This window comes from Lynx canadensis, chromosome F2 (assembly GCF_007474595.2).
Source record: "Lynx canadensis isolate LIC74 chromosome F2, mLynCan4.pri.v2, whole genome shotgun sequence".
NCBI lineage: Eukaryota > Metazoa > Chordata > Mammalia > Carnivora > Felidae > Lynx > Lynx canadensis.
In genome coordinates, this window is record NC_044320.2 from 10,701,895 (window position 1) to 10,725,089 (window position 23,195).

A 23,195-nucleotide genomic window follows, 5' to 3' on the forward strand; every position below is an offset into this window, starting at 1 on the left:
AATCAGGGGTGCCTGGGTGGCTCCGTTGGGTAAGCGTCTCACTTCAGCTTAGGTCATGATCTCGTGGTTTGTGGATTCAAGCCCTGCATCCAGCTCTGTGCTGACAGCCCAGAGCCTGGAGCCTGCCTCAGATTCTGTGTCTCCTTCCCTCTCTTCCTCTCTCTTCCTCCCTTTCTCTCTCTCTCTCTCTCTCTCAAAAATAAACATTAAAAATTTTTTTTGAAAAAGCTCATTTGTCACATCTTTGACACGTGGGAACCTAGTCACGTAAGGCCCGTAGTCTCCGGGGGTCTACCTACTTTCTGATCTGAAAGATGTTCCAGGCTTGCACATTTTCTGCCCTAAACTTTAGCCATTTCTGCCAAGAGTGCAAGGTCATTTTTGTAGGAATCGATATTTGGAAACCACGACAGGAAGGCCCATTGCTCTAGATTTTCATTATTTCTAGGCGCTTTTTTTTTTTTTTTCCAGTGGGCAAAACTAGGAAGTACCATGAGTTCACGGTGATATTTACAGGCTTTTGGCTTAGACCCATCCATTTTGTATCTCCATCTCCTTTTTCCCTTCCCAGAAAGGCCAGTTGTCAGTGACACCAATGCAATTACCCATTTGCTATACCCTGCAATTCACATGCAGTAGTCTAACGGTAATATACAGACACTACCACCTACAATATGATTGCTGTAAACAGTTTTAAGATTCCTTTTGAGTTCTTTTTATGCTCAGAGTATCTCCCTCTCCAAATGTGTCATCAAATTATTGTGTGAAAGACATTTGGAGTATATCCTCCCAGTGTGCTTATACATGTAGGTTCATTTGCTTGACTGTTTGTTTGTTTGTTTGTTTATTCTTATGGAGTCTTTTTAAACATCTCTTTAGGGGCGCCTGGGTGGCACAGTCGGTTAAGCGTCCGACTTCAGCCAGGTCACGATCTCGCGGTCCGTGAGTTCGAGCCCCGCGTCGGGCTCTGGGCTGACGGCTCAGAGCCTGGAGCCTGTTTCCGATTCTGTGTCTCCCTCTCTCTCTGCCCCTCCCCCGTTCATGCTCTGTCTCTCTCTGTCCCAAAAATAAATAAACGTGGAAAAAAAAATTTTTTTAAAAATAAAAATAAATAAATAAATAAACATCTCTTTAGTTTTATAATTAAGTAAAATGTTTCCATGATTCAACAACAGCCAGGTTTATAAAAAAGGATATAATTTTAAAACTTTAAATTCGTTCCTTATTTCTCACTCTACTCCCTCCCTTTCTCATCTCATTGGTAATGAGTTTTTGTATTTTATTTTTTATTCCTCAATTTTCCCATAAACAAAGAAAAATATATATATGTGTGTGTGTGTGTGTGGAGAAGTAGATGCTCCCATTTTTAGATCAATGGTGACATACTATACACGCTTTTCTCCATGTTGGAGACTAATCCATCAGAGTATAGAGAAACAGTCTTCCTTTTTTTTTATAAGTTTATTTATTTATTGAGAGAGAGAGCAGGAGTCGGGGAGGGGCAGAGAGAGGGAGAGACAGAATCCCAAGCAGGCTCCATGCCATCAGCACAGAATCCAATGCGGGGCTCAAACTCAGGGACTGTGAGATCATGACCTGAGCCGAGATCAAGAGTCAGACGCTTAACCGACTGAGCCACCCAGGTGCCCCAGTCTTCCCTTTTTTTTTTTTTCATAGCCGTACACAAAAGTTTATTCAAGCAACAAAATGAGCACTTGGGTTGTTTCCAGCTTTTGCTGTTACAAATTCTGCTGAAGGAATAATCTTGTGCCTCTGTCTTTCCATATTTTTACCATCCACTGAGACTTTCACGTAAGACAAAGGAACGAAACTAGCTGATGTTTCAAGCCCTTGAATTCAGGGCACGTGTTTGACCAGGCATCATAGGGTTCATTTCTACAGTTAGAGACTTGGAAATAATGGCATCCCCAAAGCTGTGGTAAATACGGTGTGTGAGAGTCTTCCAGAAAAGAAGCTGTCCACCTTCCAGTGCAGGGACACTGAGACAAAAAGGAGCTAATGATGTGCGTTGAGAACCTACTGTGAGCCACGTGCCTTCTCTGCAACTTGCTGAATAATTCTGCTGCCAGCCCTGCGTGGTCAGCAGTATTCGTCCCAACTTTAAAGATGAGGAATCCGTGAACGGAGTCACGAGTTCAGGTTACAGTGTTTAAATGTGGCACCGGGACTCTAAGCCAAGCCACCTCTGTGTCCCAGCTCAATGCATGGTCCTTCCATTGTCACCTCACTCATCCCTTCTCTTGTCTAGTGATGAAGAGCTCAGATTCTGGAGATGGACTCTGGAGTTAGCTCCAATCCGGGCTTCCCCACTAACTTGGGTGCAACTCTGGTCAAGTCCCTCTAAACCCCGTTTGCTTTAACTGACTCATCTGCAGAACGAGGATGGATCCCGATGACCTCGCTGTCGAGGCCGTTGTGTCATGAAAGGAGTGAACAGATGTATGTTGCTCAGAACAATCCCCGGCACATAGGGAAACCCCATCTAAGTGTTGGCTGGCTGTGTTATCGGAACTGATTCGTGGGGTCAGCAACACTGACAGAGCATCTGTCCTGCACAGGGAATGTTGCTACATGGTGAGGATATCGTTGAGCGGGTACGAGGACCCCTGACCTCCTAGCACCTGCAATCTAGTAGACGACCCAGACATCCTCAGTAAATCACACAGTCGCAAAGTCACGGGTACCTTAATGGTAGCAAGGGGAGGTGCACAGCCCTGTGGAGTCTGGTCACCCTCCGATCTCTTGGCATTGCAGAATGCCCCTCAGAACCGTTCGGCTCGGGCTCTGTTTTGTGTGTGACGGGTTCCAGAGAAGGCTTCTCCGCATCCCATGCTGCGTCCCCGAGCCCGTACCCCGAGAGCTCAACTGTTTCCCTTCTCTTTCTCTCTCGTGCCCGGCAGCTGGAGTACACGGCCCGCCTGGACTTCCTTTGGCGAGTGCAGGCCAAAGAGGAGATCAACGAGATGAAGGAGCTCAGGGAGCACAATGAGAACATGCTCCGGAACATTCTACCCAGCCACGTGGCCCGCCACTTCCTGGAGAAAGACCGAGACAACGAGGTGAGCCCGGGCTTGTCCGGCCGCGAGGGAGGGTGGTGGTGGGCACACTGGTCCCGGGCTCCGGGAGAGTTCTGCTGTCCTCACGTCGGCACACGAGAACGGAGACCATGCTACCACCCCCAGAGTGCCAGGCTACCCAGGCTGCCTAGCGCCCGTGAGGTTTGCGCCTGGCCTCCCCGACCTCGGGCGTCTCACCTGTAAGATGGACATAATGAGATCACCATTGCGAGACTGGGTTGAAATTTAAGTTTTACGTACGTCTGTGCACATGTTGATGTGTGTGCATGGAGTGGACCCTCCGGTGTCTCCCTCTCTGGGGGTAAGATGTTACCACTGATGTCACCTGCTGATGCGCTGAAGACGTTTGAGTTTGTGACCCTTGCCTGAGGATAGGACTAGGAGAGATCCCGAGGGTCCATTCCCCATCCAAGTCACCGCAACAAGACCAGCGGAAGAGAAGTAAAGGGGGTTAGTACGCTGCTGCTTGAATAGTCTTGATGAGCCTGGGCCCCGGGGATCTCCCGGATGCACGTCAAAGCACCGCCCACCCTCCTCAATCAGCAGATGAAGCTCTCTGGAATCGGCTTCCGGCCTGGCTTTCTCCGGGCCGCCTAAGGTCAGGGGCTTTGTCGCAAGAGCTTCTTGACAAAGCCACGGAAGCAGAGAGAACGCTGATGTGCACCTGCTATGACCACCGGCAGGAGCAGCGAACACGCTGGAGCCCTCGGAGGGAAAACCAGAAGAGAAATGAAAAGAGAGCCGCCTTTCCGTGAAGACAGCGAATCAATGGGGTAACGGAGGAGCAGGTGGGAGGAGCGAGAATTCACTGGCTTTATCCCGACAGGAAGGAAACCAACCAGAGATGCTGAGACCCCCCGGTCAGCAGCTGGGATCCAGGCCACACCTCCACCGAGCAAAACAAATGACAGGTTTGGGCCTCAATCATATGAGCCGTTTTCAATAAAACGTCGTCACCCTTCTTTGAAGTTTTCAATGTTTAAATAGTTCACCCTTGACCAAGGCTTCAGATTTTACATCGCCTAGAGAACGTTCACGCTGTGGTGACGTACCGTTTCCTGAACACCTGCCGCGGGCCAGGTTCCGATAGAGGCAATTGATGTAAATGACCTTCCCTTGTCTTTACATTCTTAAGGGGAGAGTCCGTCACCCCGCGTTAGCAACGAAGAAACTGGGGCTCAGTGAGGTCATGCCCTGCCTCATCTTATGGAAGCAAAGCCATTACTCAAATCCAACCCCTGGGATTTCTTCCCTCTGTGCTGCGCTGCCCCAGCCGTGGGGCAGCCCATGCTGTCTCTGGGGGTTTGGCACAACTATGGGGGGTGGGTGTGTGTGTGTGTGTGTGTGTGACAGAGGCAGGACTTCTGTGACCTGCAGGAACTCCCAATATCTTGTTATTGTGGGGCATAATGTTAGCTTCTCTTCTTGCTGCAAATCTGAACTACGATACAGACTTCTGAAAAGCTGATTGGGGTTTGGACGTGCGTTTGGGTCCCAGCTTTCACGAGGCCGCCGCAGGGCTTCCGGGTGTGAGTGGTAAAAAAGATAATGATTATCCCCATTTCGCAGATGAAGAAACTGAGGCTCGCTCAGAGCTAGTGAGCAGCAAGCTTGAATTCACCCCCAGGCCTGTGTGACTTCAAAGCTAAATCTGGTGTTTTGTCCCAAGTTGTTTCTAGGGCGTGAGTGGGAGAGAAGGAGCGGCAGTGACAAGCAGGGACTCAAACCAACCGGCCACAGGGCCGTGGACAGAGCCTTGCCCCCGGGAACGTCTGGTCTAGTCGGTGCCGGCTCTGTCCCCCCACAGAGGTTCTGGCAGCCTCAGCAGAGGCTGGACTCGGCTGGCCTTGGACGTAGGACAGTGCTCACCTCCCCGGGGCGGGGACTTTGTCACAGATGAGGCCACCTGGGCTGGGTCCTCAGTGCCAGGCAGGCTACTGCGGGGTCCCGGGAAACCCACCCGCTCGTTGCAGCTCGCTGCTGAAAGGACACTAGCAAGAGCGGGTGTCTCAGATGCTGGGAAGTCCGTACCGCACGAACTCCGTCTCTGCCACTCAGCCGCTGTGTGACCTCGGGCAGCTCACCCAACCTCTCTGAGTCCACTTTTTCATCCAATTTTTAAAAAATTTTTTTTTTCAACGTTTATTTATTTTTGGGACAGAGAGAGACAGAGCATGAACGGGGGAGGGGCAGAGAGAGAGGGAGACACAGAATCGGAAACAGGCTCCAGGCTCTGAGCCGTCAGCCCAGAGCCTGACGCGGGGCTCGAACTCACGGACCACGAGATCGTGACCTGGCTGAAGTCGGACGCTTAACCGACTGCGCCACCCAGGCGCCCCTTTTCATCCAATTTTTGAGGAAGCAGTTCCTATCTTGCTGACTTTAGCGTGAGAACGAAGCTCAGTGAGAACACATCAAGTGCCCCGCGTAGCCTGGCGCTAGGGGGGGGTCAGTGTGGAAGGGCTGTGTGCTTGCCCTCAACAGCCTGACGCTGGACGTTCAATCCCAGCTCCTCCTCTCACGACCTCAGTCACTGAGCAAGTGATGAGCCCCTCTGGACCTCACTTCCCTCACCGACAAAGTGACAGTACGTCCCAACTTAAACCAACAGCTACAACGCTTGTTCACGTGAGTTCTGATGCATAAAGCGTCTCAACGGTGCTTGGCACGTTTTAGGAGCACACCTACAATTTTTTTCCGTTCCTTCGTGATTCCAGTGCCCCACCCGCTCATTCACACCTTCATTTAGCAAGTATTTTTTTAATAAAAATTTTTTAATCCTTATTTTTGGGAGAGAGACAGAGTGCAAGCAGGGGAGGAACAGAGAGAGAGGGAGACACAGAATCGGAAGCAGGCTCCAGGCTCCGAGCCGTCAGCACAGAGCCCGACGTGGGGCTCGAACTCGCGAACCGCAAGTTCATGACCTGAGCCCGACTAAGTCGGACGCTTAACCGACTGAGCCACCCAGGCGCCCCGGCAAGTTATTTACTGAGAGACATCATATGCCAGGTGTCATTCCAGATCCTGGGGCTCAAACAGTGAACCAAGACGACGAAGTCCTTGCCGATACGGAGCATGTGTTATAGACATGAACGTGAGTGAACGTATATTCAGAGGTGCCCGGTAGTGGTCACTTCTCCGAGGACGGAAGCAGCTGAGTAAGAGAAGAGAGTTGTGTGAAGGGGGTGGGGCTGGCCCTGGAGGGTCTCTCGGAGGTGGTGACGTTTGCACAGAAACCCGAGGACACTAATAAAGTCACCCGGTCTCAGACATTGTTCCTCCCCTGCAGAGAGGTGGCTTAACTTGGTATAAGAAACTCAGGACCTGGAAGGAGGCAGGCCTAGGTTCCCTGGATAAAGAGCCGGCTGAGACTTCAGCTTGATATCCAGGCGGAGCAGGGGGTGCGCATGTGCTCAACATCCTCTAGAAAGCCCAGAGCTGTACCTCCATCCAGGGGACGGCGGCACAGTAATAGCTTTTCTGTACTCATCAATCAGTGCCATTTTCTTGGAGCCCCAGACAGCAAGCAGTAGATGGCATACTCAAAGCAGCTGACCGGGGCGGGTTGAACACTGGGGCTGTCTTTAAAGGTGTAGGCAGGTGGCTGGAGCTTTCCCATGCCCCTCCAACCCCCCACAGCACAAATTCCATCGCTGCTGTTAACCAGCTGTGTGACCTAGGGCGGCTCACCCAACGTCTCTGAGCACATAGCCTCATCTGATTAACGGGAGATACTACGGACCTCGCTGAGCTGATGTGGGAATTAAATTGGGTAAGAAGATGTGAAGTGGTCCGTCCAGCCTGGTGCACCCTATGGGTTCAAGGCCACATGGTGCACTTGAAAGCCCAGGGCCCTGGGTTTGGTTCCTCCTGGCCTCTGTGCTCACCAGAGAGCATCTGGCAGAGAGGGGTGAGCCTCCCACCCGTCCAACCTCCAAGACGATGGCCAGTCAAGATCTGAACTCAAGTCATGTGTCTTGAGGTTTACAGAGACCCTCCCCCACACCCCTTCCCCCAGCCACCCTGTGTCAAATCAACCATCCATTCAGAAGGACTTACCGGATCTGGTTTCCAGTTCTGGTGACATTTCCCTTAGGCATTATCCTGATTACTACTGTTTTATTGTGGTGATGGCTACCCTCCTGGCGTTGGCTTACTCACGTTAGCATTCGTAGCGGCGACAGTGGGGGCTCTGGAGTCTGACTGCCTGGGTGTGAGTTCCAGCTCGGTGTCTTTTTTTTTTTTTTTTAAGTTTATTTTATGTTGAGAGAGAGAGAGAGAGAGCACAAATGGGTAAGGGCAGAGCGAGGGAGTGAGAGAATCCCAAGCAGGCTCCGTACTGTCAGCACAGAGCCCAACTCAGGGCTCAAACCCACAAACCATGAGATCATGACCTGAGCCGAAATCCAGAGCTGGACGTTCAACTGACTGAGCCACCCAGGCGCCCCTCAACTCTGTGCCTTCACAACCGCGGGTCTTGGATAAGTTACTTAACCTCTACGCGCCTCAGTTTCCTCACAAACAAACCAGGATCTTAACTCCCATCTACACCCCGGGGAAGTGAGGATTCGGTGAGAGGATGTGTGTGCAGCATTCCGTGTCACGCTTGTCCCACAGTAAAGGCTCAGTAGCTGTAGCTGATATTATTAGCATTATTTGTGTTATATAAGCGATCGGAACATTCTCGTTGTTGGCAGAGGCTGGGAGCTGAATCTAAGAGGAGGCTGGAGGGTGGGAGGGGCTAGGATCCATGAGAATGATTGGTAAGAGCCCCCTGGTGACCGGCCCTTACATCACAGTGGCATTTACATCTCCTAGGGGAAGCGGGAGGCAAGCTGGCCAACTGTGTAACTATGGAAAGGGTTTCAGAGAGCTCTGCTGGGGTCTCCTCTTTTCTGTTTTAAACAGAAAATAGTTAGTATGAGTGTTAGGGGCTCAGTTGTGTCTCCCACAATTCCTATGTCGAAGTCCTAACCCCCAGCCCTTCCGGATGCAACTCTATTTAGAGATAGAAATTTTAAATAGGAGATTAAGTTCACATGAAGCCATTAGGACGGGTCCTAATTCACTGTGACTGCGTCCTTCTAAGAGGAGGAGATTGGGACACAGACACACAGGGAAGGCCGTGTGAGGGCACAGGGAGAAGATGGCATCTACAAGCCAAGGAGAGAGGCCTCAGGAGAAACCGACCCTGACCAGCACCGTGATCTTAGACTTGTAGCCTCCAGAACCGTGGGATGAGAAATTTTTGTTGTTTAAGCCACCCGGTCTGTGGGGCTTTGTTAGAGCAGCCTGAACAAACTAATGTACTAGGTAATAAACACATTTTTTCTTCTCCAAATCACAGCCCTTTGGAGGATGCAGTTCTGTAAGTTCGATTCCTCAGGTTATCTGACCCATCAAGCAGAGTTGGGCTCCTTTTCAGGGATCACTCCGCTGCTCAAGGCCAAGGGGAATGCGGCACCATAGGAAGCTGCGTGCCATTGCTCTGCTCCTGGGCTGCGGTCTGTGCTCCCCGCACCCTGCCCAGCCCAACCCCCTGCAGCCAGTCACTCCCGCCTGTGCTCTTGGGGACAAGGGCCGGCAAAGGCATTCATCCAGGTTCATCCGTGCTTGACTGATCTTGAATCAGGGACACTATCTTTCTCTGGGTCTTCCAAGGCTAGTGGTGTTAATCCAGAACAATAGCTTGACCCCTCTCTCTCGTTTTCCTTACCTGTAAAGTGGCAGTAAGAATCGGGGCTCCTTCACAGGGTCATTGCAAGGATGAAATCACTGAACTCCTATGAAAGCGCTTTGTGAGCTTTGACGTTTCCTGCCAAGACCGGGCAGCATTGATTTCCTACAATTTAGAGTGGTTTATCTTGTACCAGACCCCATAGACGGCACACGCTATAGTCCAGGCATCCAAAAACTATGAACTGGATGATCTGAACGCACTAAGATGAATGGCCTGGGGTCTTTGCCTTGTGCAACTCACACGAAAGGAAGAGACAGACATTAGGTGATAATGTAGACAGCAAGGGATATAGCACGGCGCTCAGCCTCCTGACGCCATCTGTGGGTCTGAGAAGGTTTCCAAAAGACGTGGTAGCCACATGGCTAGTGATGGCAGAGGAGAAGAGCTAGCCTGGTGAGAGAGGCTAACTGCAGGAAGGAAGGACATATCCCCCTCCCAAGGGTGAGAAGCGCGTTTGTGTCTTCGGCTCTTCCAGAAGCCGACCTTGAGACAAGGATTTGGGTGAAAGTAATTGGCTTGGAGGCGGTCCCAGGAAACCCTGGGAGGCAGGAGAGTGGGAAGGAAGGGAAGATATCAGACTAGCAGACTAGTTACCTCTGTAGGGGACTGGAGCTCAATCCCCCTGGGGATTCCAGGAAATGCAGAGAGCATATCTCACAGCTATCTGGCCCAGGGGCTGAAGGAGCTGAGAAGTATAAGCCAACTGCCATCAGTCACTGGTTGAGAGCAGTACTGGGGGCCTGAATTTCCCGGAGCCATCAGCCCGATGCCAATGGGGGCAGAATGCCCTCTAGTGGTCAGAGAAAAGCTCCACGCCAAGAAACACAAGGGCTCATAGCCGGAGCCCTTGTGAGAGCCAAGGCCAGAGCCCTTGTGGTTGTGAGAGAAGAGGTCAGGACACCTGCAGCATCTTTTGCCATGTGTACCCAAGAATACAATGCTTCGGCGTTTCTGGAACACGAGGTCTGATGCAGGGAATCACAGGCAATGAAAAGGAAGAGAAAGGTGGAGGCGAGGGCACGAGTATATGAATACATGTCATGCTGCTGTGTTTGAGCTTTGTCCTGAGGGCAGTGTGGCCATCGGAGGGTTTTAAGAATGGAAGAGACATGGCCAATATTCTGTCTTTAAAAGATCACCCTCGGGGCGCCTGGGTGGCTCAGTCGGTTAAGCGTCCGACTTCAGCTCAGGTCACAATCTTGCGGTCCGTGAGTTCGAGCCCCGCGTCGGGCTCTGGGCTGATGGCCCCTCCCCCATTCATGCTCTGTCTCTCTCTGTCTCAAAAATAAGTAAACGTTAAAAAAAAAAATTAAAAAAAAAATAATAAAAGATCACCCTCGGGGGTGGGGGTGGGGTGCCTAGGAGGCTCAGCCAATTAAGTGTCCAGCTCAGGTCATGATTTCATAGTTCATGAGATCAAGCCCTACGTCGGGCTCCAAACTGATCTTGCAGATCCTGCTTGGGATCCTCTCTCCCTCTCTCTCTATCCCTTCCGCTCATGTGCGCACACCCTCTCTCTCTCTCTCTCTCTCTCAAAATAAATAAACTTAAAAACAAAAGATCACTCCGGCCACGATGTGGAACATGCTTCTGGATGGGACAAAACAAGTCAAGGAGTCCAGTGTGGGCGGGAAAGCCGGTGGGCCTGATGAACAACAAATGGCAGGAGGGGCAGAAAACAATGTTTGAGATAAAGAGAAAGCCGGCAGCACTTAGCAAGTTACTGAATCCAGATGTGATGGAGAGGAAGGGGCCAGGACATCTCCGAGCATCTCTGAGCGTCTCGAACTTTGATGACTCAGCAACACTAGTGCCACCGACTGAGAGAAGGAGGGAGCAGGTTTGGGCGGAGAGAAGATGCACTTGGGTTCAGCATGCAGAGGGGTGTGAGGACAACCCAGCTGGAAGCCCAAGAAGGGGAGCCAACTTGAGGATAAGACTTCAGAGGCTGCCCCACTTGAATGTTGGAGAAAGATTGAGAGTAAACAAGGTGGCCCAGGTAAGTGTGCAGACTTTGGACCTGGCAGTGGGTCCAGAACGGAGCCACAGCCATCAGCCATGTTTAAGATGGAAGGTGAGCCCAAAAAAGGCCTCTTTGAGGGAGCCAGGCATAATGGCAGCAAGTATGACATCGGTGAAACAAGGAAGGTCGAGACGCACGGTCTTGGGAGCAGTCACCACACTACCCCGCAGAGGCGTCCTCGAAGACATGAAGCGATATCTGTGGGGCGAGTCTTTCCACTTTGGCTGGCAGTCTGACACGGAGCGAACACCGCAGGGGTGGGGACAGGCGGTGGAGAGAACCAGTTTGAGAAGTTTGGACGAGGAGGAAGAGAGACAGGTGGGTGGTCACAGGTGTGTTCGGGCTCCCGGGTGTGTTGTACTTTTCCAAACGGGACATTTGCAGGAGGTGGGGAGGAAGAGGAGGAGGTCGTGGAGGAGAGAAGAAATAAGGAAAAGGATCACTGCGGGAAGAAGTTGCTGAAGAAGGTAGACGCGAGGGCTGTCGAGACATCAGGTAGAAACGTTGGCTTTCCACAGAAGAAAAATACATCGTCTAGGGTTGAAGCCAAAGGGATGAAAATAAATATGAATGTAGACACGAATGTAAATACTGGAACAGAGCTGGGTCACTGCCAAGAGCCTCAGTTTCCTGACAGAAATAAGAGACAAGACCATCTCTTTTTTTTTTAATTTTTTTTTTTATTTATTTTTGGGACAGAGAGAGACAGAGCATGAACGGGGGAGGGGCAGAGAGAGAGGGAGACACAGAATCGGAAACAGGCTCCAGGCTCCGAGCCATCAGCCCAGAGCCCGACGCGGGGCTCGAACTCACGGACCGCGAGATCGTGACCTGGCTGAAGTCGGACGCTTAACCGACTGCGCCACCCAGGCGCCCCGAGACAAGACCATCTCTTAAGAGGAGTCGTGTGGGGTGTGAAGTTAGTGACAGTGGTGAGGGTTTGGACTCGCTGCTGAGAACAGAGAAGGAAGCTGGCCAGCAACAAAGGATGTGCAGTCAGACCTCTGGGTGCAGCCAAAGCTGGAGACTATGAATTGTCAACGGTCCCATCCACATGGTTACTGTTTTGACATGACTGTGCCAGAGCCCCGTTCTCTGCACTCTCTGTGGGTGCCAGTGCATGCGTGCATGGGGAGCATCACTGCAGAACCTCACCTCTGATGACCTTCTGGCTCCCTCCCCCCATGTGTCTCCCTGTCCAGGAGCTGTATTCCCAATCTTATGATGCCGTCGGGGTGATGTTCGCCTCCATCCCGGGGTTTGCAGACTTTTACTCTCAGACTGAGATGAATAACCAAGGGGTAGAATGTCTGCGTCTGTTGAATGAGATCATTGCTGACTTCGATGAGGTAAGTCACAGCCTCAGAAGCCTCCAATCACCAGTGGGCACCACTCTTGTAAAAGCATCATGTCCACCGTAGCAATAGCCATTGTTTGCACTTACAGGACTCCAGGCTGTAGTGTAGACACAAACACGTATTATCTAATTTAATTTTCACAAGAGATAAACACCAGGGTTTCTCCACCTGGGGGATCGAGAGCATAAGCCTCAGTGAGGCTAGGTAATCTAACCCAATGTCAAACAACCATCAAATGGCAAAACCAGGACTTGGAGGCCGCTGCTACTTGGGCACTGGCGTCACAGAGACTGGGCAGTGATGGGGACATTTGTCCATCTGCTCAAAGTGCCAGAGATAAAACCATCAGTTAGCATTTTGTCCAAGACCTAAACATAAGTGTACGCATAATCCAGATAGTACTTTGTTCTTTTAGGCTCCATGAGTCTAAAGAACACATCACATGGGAGGAGATACTCTTGCTGTACTAAATTTACATTAATAGGCTTGGCAGGAATGATCCTTCCCCACCCCCTCCCCCCACGCCTGCCATCTTCTAGCTTGAAGTGGGGCACCGTTGTCCATCTGTCTGCCCAGGCCTGAGAAGGGAAGTGATTCATTGAGAAAATGCTGAGGAAGAGACCTTGCAAAGATGTGGGTTCAGCTGAAGTCTAGCCTGCTAGCCTGATGCCCGTGGAAATCCAAAACAGGGTACAGCAGTGCATTATCAGTAGCCAGACCTCATGGCGTTCTTGAGAATGACGTGGGTGGGGCACCGGGAGCATTGGTGACATTACCCATTGTGACATCGTCACCCTCTCGCTCCACCCCCACGTTCCGTTTAGCTACTGAGCCCCGTGGGTTCCTTTTTGATGGCTCTTTGGTCTGCCCCTTCCTCACTACCATTGCTGCCCTATCCTTGCTTTCTGCCATCTTGTCCCCTGGATGACTGCAGCCATTCTCTAGCTGCCCCCTCCTGTATCTCACCTCAGCAGTCACCAAAAGCAAGACTATCTTTTCACATCCCTTTGAAACCTGAAGCCCATCAGTGCCTCCCCTTTTCCAGCGCCTCATAAGGTCACCTGAGGCTCTGCACTTGCTTTGAACTCGCTGGTCCTGTACTCTCTCCAGCTTTACCTCCCACTGCGTGCCACCTGCCCCCCCGCCCCCGCCACCCAAGCACCATCCAGCTACTTACAAGCGCTTACACCCACCTGGCTGTTCACACACTGCCCTCTCTGCCCAGAAGTTATGCCATCGTCACTATACCCTGTCCTCTCTCCCTCAACTCCATGGGCAGCAGAACATGGAACACTCCCTGAACAGTCAATTCAGACATCATCTCTACTTGTGACGCCTCTTCTCATCCCCCTTCTACCCAGCTAAATGTCGTTGCTCTTTTTTCGATGAAAAATGTATACTCTGGAACCTGCCCTCAGAGAGCCTGAAACCCTTCAGTGTGCAAATCTGCCTCCCCCACCAGCCACTTAGTTTGGGGGCAGAGACCCATCTTATTAATATAAATGTTTACCACGTGTTGCCACAAATGCAAAACAAGCTCAAGACATGACATTCAGTTACTCACCCCTCAACAAAACCCACAGGGGGAGAATTATTAGCCTTCGTTTCACAAATAAGCAAAACCGAGGCTGAGAGACAGCAAGAGAGCCCAGGCTTTGCCACCACCAATTGGCCCAGCCAACATTTCCACCCAGGTCCGCCATACTGTTTGGGTTTTTAACCATTAACTGGCATCTCATGGTTCCAGTTTTGCAGCCAAAAAGGCAACAAGGGCCATTTTGGTTGTCCTAGGGATGGGAATGGGGATCAAGATAAATAAGACACGGTCCCTTTTTGCTTCGCATGGCTTCCCAGTCTAGGGAGGGACAAGATGATTGAGTCACCTTTACATGGGAAGTAAGTGTACTCATTCAGAGGGCCTGGCATTGTGGAGAGTAGAGGGTGATTCCATGGTAACAGTATCTTTATGCCAGCTCTTTTTGACAGGCCATAAGCTCATAAAGATAGGAATTATATTCTTATGTGTCCTGTTAAGTCCTCAGGGGCTGGTGCTGTGCGTAGAACATAAGAGATGTTCGTAACAGATGCTTACCAAGTATTTGCTAATGGGATCAACCAATCAATTAATTAGTTAATGGGGGACAAAAATCAGCAGACAAATAGCAAGGTGAAGAGAAACTAGGGCAATCCAAAACATATCTTCAAATTAAAAAAAAGAAGTTAAAATAGCTGTATTAAAAATAATCTGACCGAAGGTTGAGCCATCAGGCTTTGTTTTATTTTAAACGCTGTAGCACCCCCCCCATCCCTCCAAAGTGCTCACAAGCAAGTTTTTCAATTGTAATGCGCAAATTTCAACTAAATTTGCATCTCAGTGCCCCAGTTTGTAGACCCCAGGAGTCTTAGGAAAAACAGACAGCGCCCCTAGTGGTAGTGGTGTGTTTTTGCAGAGGGAGGTTGGGGGGAGGCTAGGAGAAGGGGGGGTGGGGGCGGGATTGGTCCAGGAGCTGGGCTTTAGAGCAGGAGGAGGAGGAGGAGAGGGAGGAGGAGCTGGCAGGGAGGTGAGAGAAGAAAGATAGGAGAGCAGAGCAGAGAAGGAGAAACGGAAAGAAGAGATGGCACAGAGGAGGAGGAAGAGGGGAGAGCATGTGGTCAGCAGGAACATTCTCTGGCTTGCCAACCCCTCGGGCCACCCGCACGTGCCTTCTGTGTCAGGAGAGACCCTCTGCATTCTGCCCTGGCGAAGCTCCAGCCAGATGCCCTGGTGCTGACTTTAGTAACAATGCTGCTCCGGCTGATAAAACCACCACGGGAACCTGAGAGCCTGCAAAATTCCCTCCGGGCTCGAGGAAAGCAGAACACCGCACGGAGCACATGCGCCAAGACTGGGTTCAAGACTCCTCACCCCAGGGCCCCTGCTTCCTCGAAGGCTGAAGGGCGCTCCCACGTTTCAGCACTCCGTGCGGACTAGTGAATTAATAAAGGGGCTGATTAGGAACCGCGTTATGCCCCCAGACGCTTTTAGCTCTATGGTGGATCGATTTGCTGCGTGGACACTAAATGAAAATAATGAAGCCGCTTGCGGCCAGGTACTTCCAAGAGCAGAGAGGAGGAGTCCCCCCTCCCCGCAGAAAGCTGGGGAAATGCAGCTGTACGGAGGCAGAAGGACAGAGGCGGGCCACCAAAGACATGCCTTAGATCCCGAACTAACACTTTAACGGCCGAAGGGATGCTGAGACCAAACCTCAGTGTAGTGTCTGAGGGCAAGTGTCAGACGTGATCCCAGGCTGAGGACACTCAGCCTTCCCTGGACGCGGTTTGTGCGATCTCAGCCAGGGCAGAAGAGGGGCTTCACTCAATGGCTCAAGAAACAAAAATAACAAACAAAGGCTGCCTCAGCTGTGAATCAGGCAACACAAACACACACGCACGCACGCGCGCACACACACACACACACACACACCAAAGCAAATCTCAAAAGCACCTGCCTGTGTTTCCCTTGTTTCTCTGAAGAATTTCTCTCCAGCTGGAATTTTTCACGTTTTCTTAGCTCCAGAATCATTTTGACAGGATGCCTGTAGCAAGATGCATGTGGAAAACCCATCTTCTCTTCTTGGTCCGGCCCACCTGTCTGCCCAGCCCCAGCACGGCATGAGCCCCGAAGGACATCACAGTCTTTAAGGGAGGCAGAGAGTTGGAAAACCAGAAGTTACATTTAGATACCCACCCACGTGGAGGAAGAGGAGGCTAGAACTTAGCCCTGGGAGCCAAGGAGGTTTGAGTTTTGAACCTACCTTTTCTGCGGAGGGAGTGAGACACAGAATCTGGATAGCTTTGAAGATGGGGCTAAGGATTTTCTGAAAGATCAGATGTGGGTTATGATGTTTTTACCCAGAACAACTAAACAATGGAGATGCCATTAATCAAGGGGCAGGTGGGTAGAGAGGACCAAGGGTGTAGCTTTGGGAATGGCAGGTTGGCGATGCCTTTGAGGACTGTAATGGGGACGTCATATAGCAGTTTTGTGCAGAAGAGTCTGATGGTCAAGGAAGGACACATGCATTTAGGAATCTTGGGCAGAGAGATTGTGTTGAAAGCCCACGAACCATGATGACAGAAAAAAAGAAGAGGTCTGAGGCCTGAGCCCCGGGGCCCCCAACACTGTGAGATAAGGAAGATAAGAAGGAACTAGCAAAGGACGCTGAGGAGTTGCCAGTGGTGTGGAAGTAAAGCCATGAGTGGGCAGAAACCACGTGGGAGAGGTGTGGCAATCAACCGGGTAAGATCCAGACAGTGGACCAAGTGAGGCCAGACAATGGGAGGGGTTGTCGGAGGCCTGGACAAGAGCAATGTCAGTGTCAAGGTGGTTCTGGGGGATTTAGAAAATGATGGGGAAGAAGTTGGAGGCAGTGAGTAGAGAGAACTCTGCAAATTTTTACAGCAAAAGGAAGGAGACAGGTGGAAAGAAATGTGGTGTCCCGGAAGACTTTCTCTAAGATGGGAAAAATAACCACAGCCCTCTCCTGACTTCCTTGAACCTACCACGCATCTTCCCCAACCTCCAGGCCTCATTCGTGTCGTCCCCTCTGTCCGGATGCCCCTCTCAACCCTTTCCGCGCCCCCCAGCCTCCCAGCACCCAAACCCATGCACCCACCACTGAAAGACCCTCCCTCACTCTTTAGAAGTGAAGCTAGAAGTCACTTGCTCAGGGGAGCCTTCCCAGCCCCTCCAGATTTCATCAAAATGCTCCTCTCTCCTTGTTCCCACATCCTGTATGTTTCCGTCATGTGCTTTACCAGAATTGAGGCAGGGCACGTTTTGTGTGATGGTTTATTTAACATGTCACACACACACACACACACCCTGCCTGAGCTGTCAGCCCTCGGATGGCTGGGACCTCCTGTCCTATTCATGAGACGTTGCAGAAGCTCAGTGGATAGTTCCTGTATTAGTTTACTTCCGCTGCTGTGACAAACCACCGCAAATTTAGTGACTCAAGACAACAGAAATTTACGATGTTATAGTTTGGAGGTCAGAAGCCCAAAATGGATGTCACAGGGTTAAATCAAGGTGTCAGCACAGCTGTGTTCCTTCTGGAGGCTCTTGGGGAAACTCTGTTTCATTCTGGCTACTAAAGGCCACCTGCATTTCTTGGCTGGTGGCTCCTTCCCCCGTCTTTAGAGCCCGTGGTCACCCTGCTGTGACTTCCGCTCCTGCCTGATATCACATTGCCTTCTCCAACTTTCCCGCCTCCTCCTTTCACTTATGAGGACGTTTGCGATTACTTGGAGCGCACCCAGCTAGTCTAGGGAATCTCCCCACCTCAGGATTGTTAACTTCATCACATCTGCAAAGTCCTTTCTGCTCTGGAAGGTAAGACACCCACGGGTTCCAAGAATTAGGACCTGGACATCTTCTGCAGGCAGTGGAATGGGAAGCCACAGGAAGGTTTTGCACAGAGTGGGGACATGATCTGACTTCCCCCCGAATGGGACCACTCTGGCTGCCATGCTGGGGGTGAGGGGGGGTGAGGCGGAGAGCAAGCAGGTACATTATTCTGATACAACCACCGGGTGGAAGCCAACAGTGGCTCAGGCCAGGATGCTGACAGACAAGAGTTAAGACTCCAAATCCATGTGGAAGGTGTAGCCAAAATTTGTTGATGCTCTGGGGAACAGTTGGGATTTCTTCTTTGAAGTAGTAAAGTAAGCGTTCGTTTCAAAGATTCATCGAAACCGATCTACTCCTTAAAGGGTGTCTGGTCACACCCATCCCGGCACCTGCCACCTGCCGGGTGCTCAGTAAACATGTTGATTGCCCAAATGCATGATCCACAGGGAGAAAGGTGGCGTCCTCAAGGCTGCTAAACCAGGCAGAGGTCGTCCTTTGTGTGAGCCGGGAGCGTGTTTCAGGAAGCCCCTGTCTTCTGGAAGAATTAACACCAGAGCTAACGTGGTTGCTTGGATCTATTTCAGCTGCTAGGCGAAGACCGGTTTCAGGACATTGAAAAGATTAAGACCATCGGCAGCACCTACATGGCCGTGTCGGGCCTGTCACCTGAAAAACAGGTAAAGGAACACCTTGCATTCAGCTGCACCATATGGCAGGGGCCTCACTCTTGTCGGGTCCCTGAAGACAGAGAGGCCATCGTCACCAGGCTGCCTGGGGACCGGTAGGGAGGAAATCTGATGAACTGGATATTCTAGTCGTGTGATGTACATTTGCTCCCGAGGGAATGAGGGTCTACTGGATGAAATGATGCCTCTACGACCCAGAAACCTCTAGGCTCCATGCTGAACGTCATTGTTGACTTGATGGACAAAATACCCTGGCCGAGAAATACCCTGATTATGATTTAATTATGAGTGTCACCAAATCCCCAATACCAGCCTGTGTTCTTGTTCTTACTTGTGTAAGTAGGACGTAAGAACGATAATAGCTTCTGTTCTTTTGAGGGCCCTGTGTCGGGCACCAGCGTTAAGTGAGAACACTAGCACTTACCTTGCAGCGTTAGTGGGCGCGACAGCATTACGCTCTCTACACCCAGTAGGTGCTCAATACACCCAGTAGGTGCTCAATAAATGCTACGTGCATATGAGTCTAAGTTCCTGGGAAGAAGGAATCCTCATCCCTTCTTCTCATCCTTCCTTTGTTGACTTTCCAACTGAACACCTAGAAACATTCCAAGAGTAACTATCTGGGACGAAAACCATACTAGTAATCGGTTACCTGTGCATGGCACTTGAGAGCAGGGGTCCACAAAGTACATCCTGCCTGCCAAACCTGACCCATCATCTGTTTCTGTAAATACAATTTTATTGGAGCACAACCACACACACACACACACACACACACACACACGCACACACATTACATATATTTTCTCTTCGGCTCCTTTCAAGCTAAAATGGCAGTTCTGAGTAGCCCTGCGGAGGCCCAAAACGTTTGCTCTCTAATCCATTACCGAAACTACTTGCCAGCCTCTGCTCTGGAGGGGTGCCAAGTTCTTTGGCATGCACAGTCTCATTCAATCCCCGGGAGGTAGGGAGGTAGGCGGGGCAAGAATGCTGATACCCACCTTACAGGTGAGGAGACGGAGGCTCAGAGAGGCACAGAGGCTTACTCCGCACCCCCCTCAAGGTCCGTGACCAAACGTCGAAGCAAATGTGAAACATCCCTTGAACAGACAGTGTGAGTACTTGAAAGGAAGTACACGTTTCCTAGATGGAAACACGACACATGCAAACATAAACACGCACACGCGCACCAGTGAGCACAGTCAGGAGTTCGTAGTGTGGCCGCCTGAATACACGAGTGTCGACGCGGGGAAAGGAATCTGACAAGCCACACACGTTACACTGAGTTAAGCAAATCTCCTGCCATCCTGTGTTCGGGGACACTGCCGACGGGGGTGTTGGGGGCTCCCACACCTGGCCGTCTTCATCCCAGGGATGCGCAGGTGGGTTCGGACGTAGCGCGGGGCTCCCCTCTGCTGCAGAAAGGTCCACGTTCACCACGGTGAGTGAGCTCTCCTCTCACTTGTGCTCCAGCAATGTGAAGACAAGTGGGGACATCTGTGTGCCCTGGCCGACTTCTCCCTCGCCCTGACGGAAAGCATACAGGAGATCAACAAACATTCCTTCAACAATTTCGAACTCCGGATTGGTGAGTAGCAGCTGGAGGTGTGGCCCCCTCCCCCCCCCCCCCCCCCCCCCGCCCCAGAGCTCCCTGGCCTGGCTCCATCAGACCCCTCCCCCACTCCCTGCCCCATGCCCTGGGCACCCTGGGCCATGGGGAGCTTTCTCCTACAACACGCAGCAGGCTTAGTGTGACCTCGCCAGGGACGGGGACAGCGTCAGCTCAGGCCTGTCTAGGCTTCCTCTTGCTCTGGGTGCTGGAAGCCAGGGAAGGCTGCTGGCCTGGGTGCAGACATACACAGCAGGCCCTACACCATAGCCACCTTTCCTCCAGCTCACTTGTGCGGTGCCCCACCCGCACAACACCCTGCTGAGGGAGGGAGTTAGGTCATCTCTCATTCACTCTGTCCCATGTCCTTGGTCAGTGTGTTGGTCTCCAGTCCTTCTGAATATGCCTTAAAGCAAAAGCAGGATTGCACTCCCAAAGATGTCAGATACTGTGGTGTGCAGGGACGGCAGAGAGGCTCCTAGCTCCTCACTTGGCCACACAGCTCACCCTTCCTTGCGCTCAGAGACCCCCTCGTGCAGCACAGCAATGCAACAGAAACCACAGCCCGGTGAATAATGACCCTTTATACTTTGTGTAACTCGCCAACTTCTTTGGCATCTCTGCTGCTTCTCGAAGGCCGCCCTACAGCATGGTCTGAAAGCCGTAAACTCAGGCCCAGAGAAGGGGGGTGATAGCTTCCGATCACACAGCCAAGCGGACACCCTGGAGGCAGCCCCAGGACTTCCGGACAGACCAGGGACGTCTGGCTGCCGGGCTGCAGCCTAAGACGGCCTTTGCCACAGTCTTCGTATTTTACATCTCCTCTGGCCTTCATGCCGTTTTACTTACTTGGCTCTCCCTCACCAGCTTTCAAGAAAAAAACAGTCAAGAAATACCAGTATCTGACTTGTCAGATCTTTGTTCATATATAAAAGCTCTATTTTATGTTTTTGGTCTATGGATGGGATGTTCAAGGCTTGTTCCCGCATCTTCCACTGACCCTACGTGTCCTTGCTGAAATCCTTTGACCACACAACGGAACCAGGACTAAAAACCAGAACTTTAACCCTGAACAAAGGCGGGAGATGTCGCTGGGCTCAGGGCCGACCCTTGGTGTGAAATCTCACGGTGCTGGCATAGATCAGAGGTTAGAAGATTATTTTCCCCATTTCACGGGGCACCTCTGTTTGTGTCTGGGGTCAGCTGTGGCCACCTCTGTGGCCCAACTCTGTGAAGTTGGGCCAATCATTCCAACCCTCTGAAGGTCAGTTTCCTCGTGTGCAAGCTGGGCGTGATGTTATTACCCCCATCCCTGCCTGCCTCTTAGCAGTAACGAGGGATCAGACGAGGTGATGCCTGTGAGGGGCTCCGCAAGGCGTGGAGGGAGCCCCATCACTGTGATGCCCACACATTCTGTAGGGTCTGCTTCTCTGATTTCTGTTTATTTTGTATGGGGCGGGGAGGGGTTGTACTTCCCTCCGCCTAGAATGATCTAACCCAGACATCTGCATGGCTTGTCCCACCACATTCTTCAGATGGCCCTTCCCTAAGCCACCTTCCTCCAAAATGCCCCCTCCCACCTCTCTCTTCCTTTAACCTGACCGGGTTTTCGTTCTAGCCTCTATTATTCATTGATATTGTATTACTTGTTTTGATACTTCCTTCTCTCCGGGTGAAGGTAAGCCCCATGAGGGTTGGGGCTCTCGTCTCTTTTCTTTCCCACCCATTGCCCCGGTGCCTGGAACGGTGCTGGTACCTAGAAGGTGTCTAGTCAATTTAGTAGAATACACGAGAAATTCAAAGTCCAATAGAAGGAGACCTACGTGCTCACCAACGTGTTTGGTGAAATGCTATTATTCCTGGCAGAGAAGTCCGTGTCTCGTAAAGGAGGAGGCGTCGAAGATGTCTTAAAAGGCATTTGCCAAATAAGATGTGGGGGTTGGACAGAAATGATAGTCCAAGCAGAAAGAAAGGCAGGGACAAAGGCACAGAGGTGGGCGACGGCCGACAGGTGAGGGGGGACTCTAGCGGGTCAGTGCGGACACAAAGGTGAAGGAGAGGGTGGCGGTGAAGGAGGCTGACAAAGCAGGACGAGCCAGATTCGAGAAGCCCTTGGTTGTGATCCCAAGGGGCCTGGGCTTCATCCTACAGGCAAAAGGGGCCGTGGCAGGTGTTGAAGCGGTTGGAACTTGGCCAGATGCGCACCAGCCAGAGCCCTCTTGCTGTGGTGGGAGGCGTGGGGCTGGTCTGCTGGAGGACAAGGGAGGAGGCAGGGAGGCCCGTTGGGAGGCTTGTGCCACGGACCAAGGGAATGACGCTCAGGCCCTGGACTAAAACAGAGAAGGCAAAGGTCTACCCAGGCTCTCAGAGCACTGCAACAGCGGAGGCTGGAGGAGACCCCAGCGTCCTGACTCGTGGCACAGTGCTCCGTCCGTCCCACGGGCTACGTCAGCGTCCTGGTGAAAATTCTCCTAATTTGCTCGGGAGCAGTCCCTGGTAGTCAGGCACCATGCCAAGGCTTTCCTCCCGTTATCTCATTCCATCTTCCTTCTACTCTGCACGTGGGAAAAGTGAGGTCCACCCAGGCTAAGTAACTGACCCAGGCCGCTCACCCAGTGAGCGGCCGAGGCGGGATCCACAGAGACCATACCTTCCCTGCTCACTGTCCCAGGCAGGGGTGCAGCCACCTCAGTGATGTCCCTCTTCTCTTACCTCTCGCTCCTTTGCTCGCTCGCAGGCATCAGTCACGGCTCCGTGGTAGCTGGGGTCATCGGCGCTAAGAAGCCACAATATGACATTTGGGGCAAAACTGTGAACCTGGCGAGCCGAATGGACAGCACAGGGGTCAGCGGCAGGATCCAAGTCCCCGAGGAGACCTATCTCATCCTGAAGGACCAGGGCTTTGCCTTCGACTACCGAGGGGAGATCTACGTGAAGGGCATCAGTGAGCAGGAAGGGAAAATCAAAACGTACTTTCTCCTGGGAAGAGTCCAGCCCAACCCGTTCATCCTGCCCCCGAGAAGACTGCCCGGGCAGTACTCACTGGCCGCGGTCGTCCTGGGCCTTGTCCAGTCCCTCAACAGGCAAAGGCAGAAGCAGTTGCTCAATGAGAACATCAACACAGGGATCATCAAGGGCCACTACAACCGGCGGACTTTGCTGACACCCAGTGGGCCAGAGCCCGGGGCCCAGGCTGAGGGCGCCGACAAGTCCGATTTGCCATGAAAGCATTTTCTTTGTGTTCCCTTTTTTTGTATTTCTTTTATATATAAAATAAATATACTAATAA

At 51.7% G+C, this 23,195-nt stretch overlaps 1 protein-coding gene across 2 annotated transcripts in view; it reads left to right on the top strand.

Annotated features, from left to right (window-relative positions):
* ADCY8 (adenylate cyclase 8) overlaps positions 1 to 23,191 on the top strand; it is a 225,733-nt gene extending 202,542 nt beyond the window's left edge. For both annotated transcript variants that reach the window (XM_030304404.1, XM_030304406.2), the window contains 5 exons: positions 2,922 to 3,080; positions 12,064 to 12,210; positions 18,196 to 18,288; positions 19,771 to 19,885; positions 22,644 to 23,191. In XM_030304404.1, coding sequence (XP_030160264.1) covers positions 2,922 to 3,080; positions 12,064 to 12,210; positions 18,196 to 18,288; positions 19,771 to 19,885; positions 22,644 to 23,131 — 1,002 coding nt within the window. In that variant the 3' untranslated portion in view covers positions 23,132 to 23,191. The remainder of the gene's footprint in view (positions 1 to 2,921; positions 3,081 to 12,063; positions 12,211 to 18,195; positions 18,289 to 19,770; positions 19,886 to 22,643) is intronic.
* Positions 23,192 to 23,195: the final 4 nt, after the last annotated feature.